The following is a 12,954-nucleotide window of genomic DNA, read 5'->3' as shown; positions in this document are numbered from 1 at the left end:
ATTGTCTTGGGTACACCATGGAGTCTAACTATTTCTCTGATATAAGTCTGGGCCAACTGATCTAAGGTAGTACTATCATTTACTGGAAGAAAATAGGCTGATTTAGTTAATCTATTTACTATCACCTATATCACATTATACTGCTTCTGAACTCTTGGAAGGCCTGTGATAAAATCCATTGATATACTCTCCCACTTCCATTCAGGAATACTAAGTGGCTGAAGCAAACCTGACGGCCTTTGGTGTTCTGCTTTCACCTATTGACAGACTAAACACTTAGCCACGTAATCTTTGATATCTCTCTTCATACTTGACCACCAATAACTCTTCTTTACATCTTGATACATCTTGGTTGCTCCTGGATAAGCAGTGTATGGTGTGTCATGAGCCTCTGTAAGAATTTTCTTCTTCAACTTAGCACTTTCTTCTTCAACTCAGTATCTAGGGGAATGCATAAGTGATTCCTGAATCGGAGGACACCATCTAATAGGTGGAATTCTAGTGTCTTGCCCTCAAGCACTTGCTGATTTATTTTCTGACACCACTCATTGACAACTTGTTTTTCTTTAATCTTGTTTTTCTTTAATCTCTTCCAGTAAAGTAGACTAAATTTCTAACCTGGCAATCCTTCCCGGTATCACCTCAATCTGTTCCCTGCATAATTCTTCCAATAATTCTTTCTGCATTGTGAGTCGGGACAAATAAGCTTTCCTACTCAAGGCATCAACTACTACATTGGCTTTTCCTGGCTGATACTTAATTTCACAATCATAATCTTTGACCAGCTCTAACCATCACCTTTGTCTCATATTTAGCTCCTTTTGAGTGAAGACACGCTCGTCCCTGGCTTACTTCGCCGCGCGAAGACAATTCCTTCGCCGGGGCAAAGCTTCTTGAAGAGTTCTGAAATTACAGAACTGCCACTCTGCTTGCTTCTTCGTTTGATTCTTCGATTCTCGGTGCTCTCCCTTGGAAACAAGCTTCATCGTGCTTTATCCTGATCCAGAACTCTCCTATCTTCTGAGATCCGCTAATTTCTAAGTCAAAAATATCCAATTTTGTCCTTATTTGCTCAAAATGTCCATTTTGACCTAAAATACGAAAAGTAAAGAATTAAGCAACAATTCAGGTCAAAATGCACTAGAAAGTACCTGAAATCCGACAAAAAGGTCTAATGAAAAGTGTATAATTCACGGATTATCAACTACCCCCAAACTAGAGATATGCTCGTCCCCGAGCATACAGTACAAAACTGACGAAAACACAGACAACAAACAAAAACAAAAACACAAAACACACACAACAATACTGAAAAACAAAAACCAACAAGACTCAACTCTACAAAGAATTACCTAGAAATTGCACATGTCTCAAAAGTTGTTGAAAAATTATTATCAGGAAATATTCAACACTCCAAGAAGTTATAAGCTACATCGACTGTCTTCCTCAATCGGTCCACCAAGTAGGTGATCCCCACTTCAATCCACATTCCAACTTCCCGGATTATTTTATGCAAAAATTGTAAAGTTTATCAAATGGCAACGGCGCCAAAAACTTGATGCGTGTTTCTTACAACATGCAAAATGTAGCAAGTATACTAGTCGCTCAAGTAATAAAATGATGAGTAGAGTATCGTTCCCACGAGGATTGTTAGCAAAGCACTGAGTTTCCTAATGTTATCAAGTTGAAGCAATCGAATTCTTTGGATTGGTGGGAGCAAATTCTAATTAAAAACAACAATGAATTTTAAACTAAGATTAAAACTTAATTAAGAAAGCAATATGAAAACACGGATAATCAATTCAAGTAAAACGGGTAGGGTTTTGACTTCATTTGGATTTTTATGGGTTAAACCTAAAAATTACACTACATTCACATTCATACGCAATGGTTGTAAATCGAACTCACTAATATGTTAAACATACCCTCTCGGGCTATATTTTCCTATTCATCCTTATTAACCTTCCGCACCCAACAAATTGAAGATTAATAATTCCAAACTCATTAAGCAAAAGAATCCTATAATGATTTCATTAATTCTTGAATCTATCTCTAGCATCCAATACTATAATGGTGATTACCCAAGAAGCCTAACATGATTCATTTCTCAATCTCACCATGTTCATCACATACATCATTAAAAATCAGAGTAACACACACCCAAAGCATATTCATATGAAAATAACACAATCAAACCCTTAACCCATTTAAAATCCAAACTACCATCAAAACCCTAACCCAAAATAGATTAGTTCATAGCTAAATCAATAATATAAAAACAAAAATCGAAAATAAACAAGTTCAACATAATGAAACTGAGATAAAAGATTAGAAATCTCCCCAAAAGATGAATCCTCTAGTTAGAAATCAAGTCTTCTCCCTTTCACAAACCAAATCACTCAAAGTTTACTTAGAAAAGTGCAAAAGTAGCTAACCCTAAAACAAAACGAAGACCCTGGGCAAAAGGCTAAGTTTTTCTTTTATACTTCGTCCAAATAACCCATCCAAAACACGCACAGAACGAAACTGTGCATTTAACAAAACTGAAATTAATGACTGTCGCCGCGGCGAAGAGTGAAGCAGACATGCTCGTCCCTGGCTTACTTCGCCGCGGCGAAGACAATTCCTTCGCCAGGGCGAAGCTTCTTGAAGAGTTCTGAAATTACAGAACTGCCACTCTGCTTGCTTCTTCGTTTGATTCTTCGATTCTCGGTGCTCTCCCTTGAAAACAAGCTTCATCGTGCTTTATCTTGCTCCGGAACTCTCCTATCTTTTGAGATCCGCTAATTTCTGAGTCAAAAATATCCAATTTTGTCCTTATTTGCTCAAAATGTCCATTTTGACCTGAAATACGAAAAGCAAAGAATTAAGCAACAATTCAGGTCAAAATGCACTAGAAAGTACCTGAAATCCGACAAAAAGGTATAATGAAAAGTGTATAATTCACGGATTATCACTAACCCCCATGTGTGCTCACGGGTTTATGTTCTAACAATAAATTTTTTGGACTCCGCCAACTTGCCACTTGCACTTTCGGTCACGACATACAACCGTCACTACTGATGAATTAGACTTTTTGGTGATAAACTCAAAATTACCTCTCACGACAACAAGTTTTAGCTTCCTCACTATTTCCTCCTTGTTGTCGAATAAATACCCTACGCGCAAGTCCAATCCATCAGTAAAAACATGAGGTGATTCACTACTACCCCCAGTTGTCGCCTTTGAACCTTTATAAAAAACCATAGTGTTCTTTTCCTCGCAAACTACACCTTCTGCATAATCTGTATTTATAGGAATCTCTACATCTGCAGGAACATGTACGAGGTCCTCCTCACCCACATTTTCATTCTACCCCACATGACCAACCTTTTCTACAATGCCCTCCTTACCACCCAAATCACCGTCTACTCTTGATTTTTCAACAAAGAAATCAATGCCCTCGTAGTTAAAATTAAAACTAGCATTCTCTTCACCAACTTCCTCGTTATCCCTTTCCTTTAAACCAACTTCCAACGGTTTATCTACAAAAGAAACCCTTAAAATCGATCTCGAACCATTATCGCCCCATCAAGCATATATAACTTCACACCTTCGTTCGACTTTAATACAGCAGGGGGTACCTTATAATGTTCAAGAACTCTACTTAAAACATATTTCACAACTATATCACTAAGTGACCAACTCAAATCACCTATTCTAATTATTTTATCAATCAACTCATTAAAACTAACCTTTATGCTCATAGCAATTGGTATAACTTATTTGCTCTTCCCAATCCACTTCCAACAACTTTCTTCCTCCATCCATTCACCAAAATATTCAACATCCAAAACAACTTGTTTCATGTCTAATAATAGCCAAGTACCTATAATGCAAGAAAAAAAAAATTATTAACCGATATATTAAGGGTTGACAGATTTTAAATAGCATTTATAGAGTTGCTTAAGCGATTTGAGCGATCCAGTATATCGCTTAAGCGATCTGGTATAAATAAGTCTGAGCGCTTAAGTGATCTTCTACCATATACCTGATCGCTTAAGCGATCTGCTGCGATATACCAGACTTATAGCAGATCGCTCAGGCGATCTTATGCCATATACCTGATCGCTTAAGTGATCTACTGCATTACACTAGACATACCAGATCGCTTAAGTGATATTCCAGATTCAGAACATATTTTCAATCATCTCCACCTATAATCAGTGCTACCACCCCTAGCCATTGACAATGCAAGAAAATAATCAATAAATTTCACTCATTTCAATTTGCATTACATCAAACACAACCCAACAACCTAAACAATTAAATCAAAATCATAACCAAAACCCAATCCATCATTAAATCTTTGTAAATCGATATATAAAATGCAAGTAGGAGATACACATACCTGGATGAAATGTCAAAAGGAGGGGGAGGCAGATCTTTGACAAAGAAGATGTTAATGACGGAGGAAGAAGAAGGTGTTAATTGTTAGAGTAGGTGCCCTAGAGCCAATCAATTATTATAGAATTGACCCTTTGTAATGATGTTCATTGATCAATAAAAGACATTTTATTCTATATCGTGTAAAACATATCTATATGTATTCATATATATCCTTCGAATGGTAGAACCGTGACGAGGGTATCAAGTGTTTCAAATCTTGATAGTGAGAACCTTATGAGCACATATGGTGGCCATTCTAGAAATATCTATAGTCCCAGTGTTATTCTGACCAAGGACACAGATAATACGGTAAGACTATCATAGTGTTGAGCGACCCTGTCGAAAGGCAGTGACTGATCTCACTTGTCAAGGTTGTTTGTTGACAACTTGATGTAACACATGGGTGTTTACTGTAGGCATGTTCACTAGACTGACCCACTAGAGGATTCCATATAGATGGTAACCCTAGTGTTTGTGGAATAAATCCTCTAACGAATGGTGGTGCATGTGATCCTTAGACTTGAGATCACCGGAGCACCTTGTTCACCGATTGATGTAGTTTGACACTAGCCCAACGTAGTTATATTCAAAGCTATCAATACGGTAGTGATTGGCTATATCGAGGAGGGTATCGAGATTATGATGGATCGAGAAAAGATTCATCACTCCCGGGTATGGGAGAAGTTATCTCATGGTGCAATTCAATATATGGTAATAACACTAAAGTTGTGGCCACAATAGGATTGAGTTGTTGCCCAATCCAATTTATTATTCCAGTCATTTCTCCAGTAACTAAATACAAACATATCGAGAGTAACTGAAGTTGACACTATTTCTATACCTCTGTCTCAATGAGATAACAGATGATGAAAGGATTTAATTATACAATAACAATATCATTGACAGATAGATATTTCGCTGAATCCGAATCTATCGGGTGACCATGATGCGTTGCTAGGGGCCAATCTTGGATTGTGTGTAGTGAGACGATTGATTGGTATCAATCGCGATACTACTCACTACTGGTATGATGAGGAGCCTACAAGTCACACAGTAAGAAGACAACTTAAGGATGGTTAACTATGGAAGGGTATTTTCGTCTTTTGGACGAAAGGGCATATTGGTAATTTTGATGTGTAATTAAATTTACTGAGGTTGTTGCTTGTGTCCAATTTTATTATTGGAGTTATGTAGCAAAATTACGAATTTAATTATTGAAGTTAATATTAATATTTAACAAAATAATTAAATTGGGACCTGTGGTAATTCCACCTAAGTTTGGGTTATTGCTAAACTTTGGGGGTGGAATGGACATTTAGCTTTTCTATATAAAGAAAGCAATGAATATGTTTTTACACAATTCTTCATTTTGGCCGTGAGCGTGAAAAATTAGAGAGAATTTTTCTCTCTTCCTTTCTTCTTTACTTCACCCTTCCAAACCTTAAATCCTTAAAGCTAGAGATTGGTTCTAGTCTTTGTTATACTGTTTTCGTGTGGACAATGTGAGTTCAATCTTATACTTGAATCGGTAGCGAGATCGCGTTTAGAGATATTGACGGAGCCTCCAAACGTTGGTATGATCCGATCTTTGGTTTGATTTATGTTATTTTAATTTAAGCATGTAAAGTTTGTGTGTATATATATAAGACTCTGATTTTGGGCTTATCAGAGTAATCGATGAGAAATATTTTCGTTTTTCGCTACGTTTACCCCATCGATTTACTAACATTAATGACAGAAGAAGAAGAAGATGGAAACAAAGCTAATAAGAAACAGCAACCAAGGGAGGGTAGTTCTGATGCGTTAATGGCAGGAGGGAGGAGGCAAATGAATTTGTTTTGGGTTTGGCTTTATTTGCAATAATTTTGGATTTTTAGAGATATAATATAATTTTTAAAAGATTATATATTATTTTATTAATCCTAATTAAACAATAATCATATTTAATTACTGCTAATCAATAATAAGACTATTTAGTTAAGAATTTAAAATTTTACAGCCTTTTAATTAAATTTGAATCGACTCAGTCGGATCGGTCCTTGTGAGAAGAGCTTTTGGATATAAAGGTCCCCCAGATGTCCAATAATAATTAGTCCAATAAAAACGACCTGAACTTTCCTTGGACTTTCCCGTTTTCCTCAGAAACCTCACTCTCTTTCACATTCAAAAACGCTGACTCCAACCCCAATTTTTACACAATCAAGCAAATCAAATCAGTCAAAATTTTGAATTTTCCCTTCTTTCTTCCTCGCTCTGATTCACCTCCATTCCAATGGCGAATCGTGGATCTTACGCCTCCGGTCCTCGCTTAGGTCAGCTCTTTCACTTTTCTTCTTTTCATTTTTTCTGTTAAATTTCTCCTTTCTTTCGATTTGATTGACTATTGAATCAATACTGTAGGTTTTCTTATTATTGCTGTGAAAATGAAATTAATTTAAATATACGAAATGTTTATCTTTTTTCTTTTAAAGATTAATAACCAATCAAGTTATTGTATTTTTATTTATTTTTAATGGTAATGGAGTGCGAATTTTGCTAGATCAATTTTGAAGAACAAGTGAGTTCATGCTAAGAGCTTGAGATGTTTATTCCACTATTTGCTGAATATCTAGTCTTAGATAGATCTGGGAAGAATTTGTATGGTTGTCATAGAATCATTGCGTCAAGTCGCAGTATTACTGTTTGCGTATTGGCGAACTTGACTTATAACAAATTAGTGTTTTCAGATGGATTTTGTGGTTTGATGTTTGGTTTCCTATGAAGAGGTTAGAGGTTCAGATCGTTCCGTGCCCAGGTTTATCTACCCGTTTCTAATCAGGTCTTGAAATTTCCAGGCATAAATTATAAAACAAGAATTAAAATCCACTATGAGAGTCCCAATGGCAATGTATTGGGACAATGATTATATTTGGAGAGAGTGAAAAATGTCCTAAGGTGATCATTGCAAGTTTTTGTTGCACATGCAGTGTATCTTCTACTAGTGAAGATGGTTGCTAGAGACTGAATTATGCATAACTGGGGATATCACTTTTTCTATTATCTCTTATTAGTAAGTTGTGGTTGATTTGAGCCTAGACGTGGTCCAAACATATGAGTAAAATAAGCTGTTTTAAGTCATGAACACGGTCCCTATCCTTTTGTGTATTTTATATATATGTATTTGAGAATTTTTTGAGTTTGCTGACACTATGAGAAAGTCAATGACAGTTTTGGGGAGTTTACATTCCCTCTGATGTTTTCCTAACTTGATCTCTCAATGTTCTGACATAATGTTCTCATAGTGATAACTAAGCAATGTTTCCAGCATGTTCCTTCTGACTACATGGACCCACATTTTCCTTGTTGTCCATTCATAATAATAATCCTGGGAATACTTTTTTCAGTTGATTGAGTTTGGCATTTGATTTGCAGATATTCAGCAATTACAAATGGAAGCCCAGCATAGATGGTTGCGGCCAGCTGAAATTTCTGAAATTCTTTGGAATTATCAGAAGTTTCAGATTTCATCTGAGCCTCCAAACAGGCCTTCAAGTATGATTATTGCAAATTATTTTGGAAGCACTAGTTGTTACACAATATTAATTCTTACCAATACTTGCTTGCATAGTAAAAGTTAAAACTATATGTGTAATAAATTGTCTTCAGAGGCTTTTGATGCCAACTTCTCTGGTGACTTGTATGTTTCTTGTAAGTATTATCATGTTAAGCTTTTAATTTCTTGAAATACTAGCTCAGCCAGTCGCAGCCATTAAGTAACTTATACATTTACTCTGTACCATAAAGAACAAACTTTGGACATAGTTTTTAGGCTCTGAATTAGCTGTCAAAGGTATGTTGTTTCTATGTGTATGAACTTGTCAAAATACTTGCGTTTTATAGCCCAAATGGTTGCTGTAGTGGTTAAGGCCTTTGGTTTTTGCCAAGAGCTCAAACGTTCAACTCCCTTTTGAACCATCTGCTTAGGATATTTATCCCACAAGTTTTTTGGCTACCAAAGTTGTCGGCAGTGATCTCCGGTTAAATCTGCAAACATGTATAAAGGTGGATAGATTTTGGGTAAAGAATAAAATAGGAAACTTGTCTTCTATGCTCACAGCAGTTTTCTGTTTTGTTTACACTTGTTTGTCAGCCATTGCTGAAGTCAGTTTTTGATAAAACTGTTCTCAGGACAACCCTTTTTTTAAGAAAATTAATAAGTTATTTTGTAGTATATTGTATGATTACATAAACTGGACTTTATATAATTTGTTTGACAAAAAATCTTAAATAAGGTGAACAAGGTGTGGAAAGCTATAGTGCTTAATTTTAGTTATTGCTATGCAAATGTATATGATATTTTGAAAACAAAAATTCTTCCAGACATGCTCTATTCTTTTACCTCATATTGCTTGATTGTATATAGTTTCTAGCACTTTTTACATTAGTAATTTATAGCATCCAGAGTTTCCTATATATCTTGCTTCTGCCTATGTAATTCACTGGACTTTCTGAATGGTGAAAATTTAGTGAAATAGTGATCTTTGTTAAAGGAGTCGGAATTAAATCTATAAGCAATTGTCTTTATCACCTTTTTTCACTGTGTCATTATAATGTATGGTTGACTTATGAGTCCATGTCACTTATCTTAATGATGATGCTGAAGCCTTTTTGGCTCTCTTGTAACTTGCTCCCCATTTTTCCTGTTCCTTGAGATTTCCCTCCTTGCTATTCCACAGAAAAGCAAACATATGTAAACTGATGCCATTAAATTGGCTGGTTTAAAACTAGTTTCTGTTTATTTTAATTGCTGATTTGTCAACTTCAAATACATTGATTCAGAGTTTCTGGTACCTTTTATGTTATTATATTTGATTTATCTTTTTCTGTTTTTTCTGGTATTGCATTAAATTCTTCTGTTATGTAATTGCTCTGGTCTGATTGTTCCCTGTTCTATCATTCCCTATTTTGCGAGTGCACAATTCTGTTCTGTTTGGTTAGTATCTGAAGTTTATAGAAGGTATTATGCTTTGTTAGCTTGGTGGATTCAAAGTCTATTAGGTAATTTATCATGCAATAATTTTGTAATCCCTTTTTTTTAATCTGTTACATGTTAGTGCACTTTTATTTTGGAATATATAGCCAGATATTTTTCGTTAAATTTCCATAGCACAAAGAAAATAAATTGGGTAGATTGAATGTTGGGTAAACGTAGATTTACTGCTAATGATTCATGACTGTCAAGAATTCCTACAACCGCTAGGTCATTAAAAGTTGTTAATATGTTTTAATGGATTCTGAAACTTTAGATGTGTGAGTGACATATGAGAACTGATGGTAACTGACATTTTGATTGTGATTGCTATTCTAAACCATTCTTTACTGTGTCTCCTTCCAAGTTTTCATTACTTTTATTGTGCAAATAATTTGGGACCTATTTGTTTGGATATGTAGATTCTGAATTTTGAGAGGGGCACATGTATATAATTTATCATTTTGCTATGCCATTGAGGAAAAACCGGGCTACATGGCCTATGATTTAAATGTTGTTCTTTGGTAAGAGTTGGGCATTTTTCACCCTGCTCTTATATTCTTTTTTTATTTTTTAATATCATTCGGAGGAATAATAGGTTTAACTGCTTATTTGATATAAACAACAGCATACCAATTCTTTTGGCCACTACATGTAGGATTAATTGATTCATAACTCTTAGTTCTGAATTTGATGTGATTGATATTTTTTATGTTTCTGCGTCCCTTGCCTGCTTTTAGTTTTTGCATATCTTATGATGTTTCCATGTGGAAGAAATTTTGAGAAGTTTGAAAACTTTCAGTTCAAACATTAGTGTTTGCTTCTTGTTGGTAATTTTCAAACATTTTCTGTGTTGAAACATTGTCGTATTTAACATTGTAGCTTGACATGCACTCCGCCATGCTAGGTGGTTCACTTTTTCTTTTCGATCGAAAGGTGTTGAGATACTTTAGGAAGGACGGACATAATTGGAGGAAGAAAAAAGATGGAAAGACTGTTAAGGAGGCGCATGAGAAATTGAAGGTAAGGTTGCACTTAGCTTCTATCTGGGCTGTGGAACCCTGAGATTAAGGCCCTGAATAATTGCACTTATTCTTCTTCTATTTTATGTTTTGGTATCATGATTCAAATAAAATGTAGTGAGAGTTTGAGAGATAAATTATCCAAGCAATTTTAGGTTGGAAGTGTTGATGTGTTACACTGCTATTATGCCCATGGAGAAGAGAACGAAAATTTCCAGAGGCGCTGCTATTGGTTGCTTGAACAGTAAGTCTGAACTCATCATTGTCATCTCTCTATCTCTCTTCTTTTTTTCTTTTTTTCTTTTTTTTTTTTGGCTAATAAACAAATATTGTCTATTAAAAGTATACAAGGGTGGACAAAATGTCCATACAAAAGGACAAGCTGTCCCTAAACCCAAGGGTTCATAGAACAAAACAAACCAAAACCTAGTGCAAATGGAAGTTTATCCAACTAAAGAGAAAGTGGAATGAGAATAATCAAAATTGAGGGCAAAACGGTCATTAGGAGTACGACAGAGACGGAGAGGAGTCAGTACCTGAGCTGGCGATCGTATTTGGTTTTCGGTTCCGCCATTATGTGTTCCGGCGTGCGGTTCTTTTTTCTTTTCTTTTTTACTTTTTTTTTTTTCTGTTAAATGAAAGTACTTTTTTTTTTTTTCTGTTCGCTTAGGAGTTACGCAGAGTGTGTTGGGACTTGGGAGACGAGTGTTGATGGAGAAGAAACGAAGAGCTCATTTTACCAAGACAATTATTGATACGGACAACGGAAGTTGAACGACGTCGTATCGAAGCTTTTATTGCCCCAAATACAATTGTTAAACAAGTAATAGAAAAAAAAAAATACTTTTCTATTAACACCTGAAGCAAACTTCTGGCTACTAAAAAAGCACCTAGTATTATGTAGGTTTATCCTATTTGATTATGTAATTCCAATTGAATACAAAAAATAGAAAATAAAAAAATGTTTGTAAAAGTGCTTCTTAATCACCATAATCATTATTACTTTCTAAATTTTGGTCCAAACAATATATTTCTAAAAATATTGAAAATGTTGCGACTGTTGTATGAAATGAAGGAAAATCTAGTTATTCTAGTGTCTAATTGTTACTATGGTTCAAATAGCTGATATCATTGTTTTATAGAAGCTTAAATGCCGGACAGTGATTTTTAGAATGAAAATTAGAAAGTTGATAGAAACTATGTTTGTAAGCTGAACTTCACTTTCTCTGAACATTTGTAGTTCTAGCATTGGAATCAAATATTTTGGCATAAGAAATGAGACATTGCACTCTAGAAGCTTAAATGCAACTGGATCATCATAAGATTTTTTTGTTACAACATTTTTAGTTTCTTACATCCCAAATTTGCACAAATCCATCAAAGGCTAGGCCATGGTTGCTTAAATGCAGACTATGAGCTTGCATCTTCAGAAACAAAATAATGCAACTATTTGTTTCTTAAACAATGCAAATAAGTTAACTTTTTGCATGAGCTCATATCCAGTTTGTCAATGAACAGCATGCTCAGAAAATAAGCCGTAAATTTGAAGCTCATTTCTTCAGTTTAATTCCAAGAACCATCTTTAGCTGGTACAAATCTTTTTAGGATTAATAATGTGAGAGGAGGTGTCGACAGTCCACCCAGAGAAAATGAATGTTACAAGAATATAATCCATCCTAGACTGAAATGCAGCTCCTATCAAGCATGCATTATCTTGCATTTGCAGAGCACAGGGAACACGGCTGCATTGAGAAGATCTGGAGCACAATTTATGGGTGTCTATGACATGATATAGTAGCATTACTACTACAAGTTAACAAAAGAACCTCAACTTCCACATAGGATATCGATATCAACAGAGAAGGTTATGAATATCATATGGTTTTAACCACTTCAGAGCTGACATTCCTTTAAACAGGAAGATGGTAAAGACTGGCAGGCAATGACAATTCTACTTTTGAATTTTGAAAACTTTACTCCCAGAAATGAAAGAATTGATTAAAGAATTCTTTTTTCATTCTCGGTCTACAATGCCAAGGCAATAATAATATATGTAGAACTAATGTACAGAGAAAAAGAACAAAACCATCAGGTGTATGCATCTAACTAAAATGAGAAAGAAGCTGCGAATGCAAGCACAGGTGAAGAACAGAACATACACTGGAGTTCCACAAGCAGGCAGAAACTTCAAGGAAGAACTGTTTCAACAGTTCCCTAAAATTAGTTCATAGTTCATCAGGGGCACTCTACACCAAATGAAATCCCATATCATTAAGCTCCCAACTAGGACAAGATAAGGGAAAACAATGCATACAATAACAAAAAGCATTTACTTAACAAACTTAGTCAGATTACAAAGAGTGAAAATTACCAATCTCCTCAGTATATCTATCAGTAATCAAGTAATTCAATAATCTGAAATTCATTAAAAAAAAAAAAAAAAGGACCTAATCTACCTTAATTTCATCAAACCATAAAGAAGTTAATGATGTTAAT

General features: G+C 35.1%; 1 protein-coding gene across 1 annotated transcript; it reads left to right on the top strand.

Annotated features, from left to right (window-relative positions):
* The first annotated feature begins 6,535 nt into the window (after positions 1-6,535).
* LOC116129337 (calmodulin-binding transcription activator 2-like) lies at positions 6,536-11,780 on the top strand. Its single transcript, XM_031415080.1, has 5 exons — positions 6,536-6,740; positions 7,840-7,959; positions 10,344-10,459; positions 10,614-10,702; positions 11,699-11,780. Exons 1-5 carry the CDS (start codon positions 6,701-6,703, stop codon positions 11,778-11,780), a joined length of 447 nt encoding a protein of 148 aa, XP_031270940.1. The 5' UTR covers positions 6,536-6,700.
* Positions 11,781-12,954: the final 1,174 nt, after the last annotated feature.

The sequence above is a fragment of the Pistacia vera genome, unplaced genomic scaffold (genome assembly GCF_008641045.1).
Source record: "Pistacia vera cultivar Batoury unplaced genomic scaffold, PisVer_v2 Contig210, whole genome shotgun sequence".
NCBI classification, from domain to species: Eukaryota; Viridiplantae; Streptophyta; class Magnoliopsida; order Sapindales; family Anacardiaceae; genus Pistacia; species Pistacia vera.
The sequence above is the reverse complement of the archived record's forward strand: the minus strand, read 5'-3'. Positions and strand labels throughout refer to the sequence as shown.

Excerpts from the sequence above, each read along its gene's own strand:
- LOC116129337 (XM_031415080.1), top strand. The coding sequence starts at position 6,701 with ATGGCGAATCGTGGATCTTACGCCTCCGGTCCTCGCTTAG. Across the intron at positions 7,960-10,343 it reads GCCTCCAAACAGGCCTTCAA|GTGGTTCACTTTTTCTTTTC; the intron begins GTATGATTATTG and ends CCGCCATGCTAG. Across the intron at positions 10,460-10,613 it reads AGGCGCATGAGAAATTGAAG|GTTGGAAGTGTTGATGTGTT; the intron begins GTAAGGTTGCAC and ends AAGCAATTTTAG.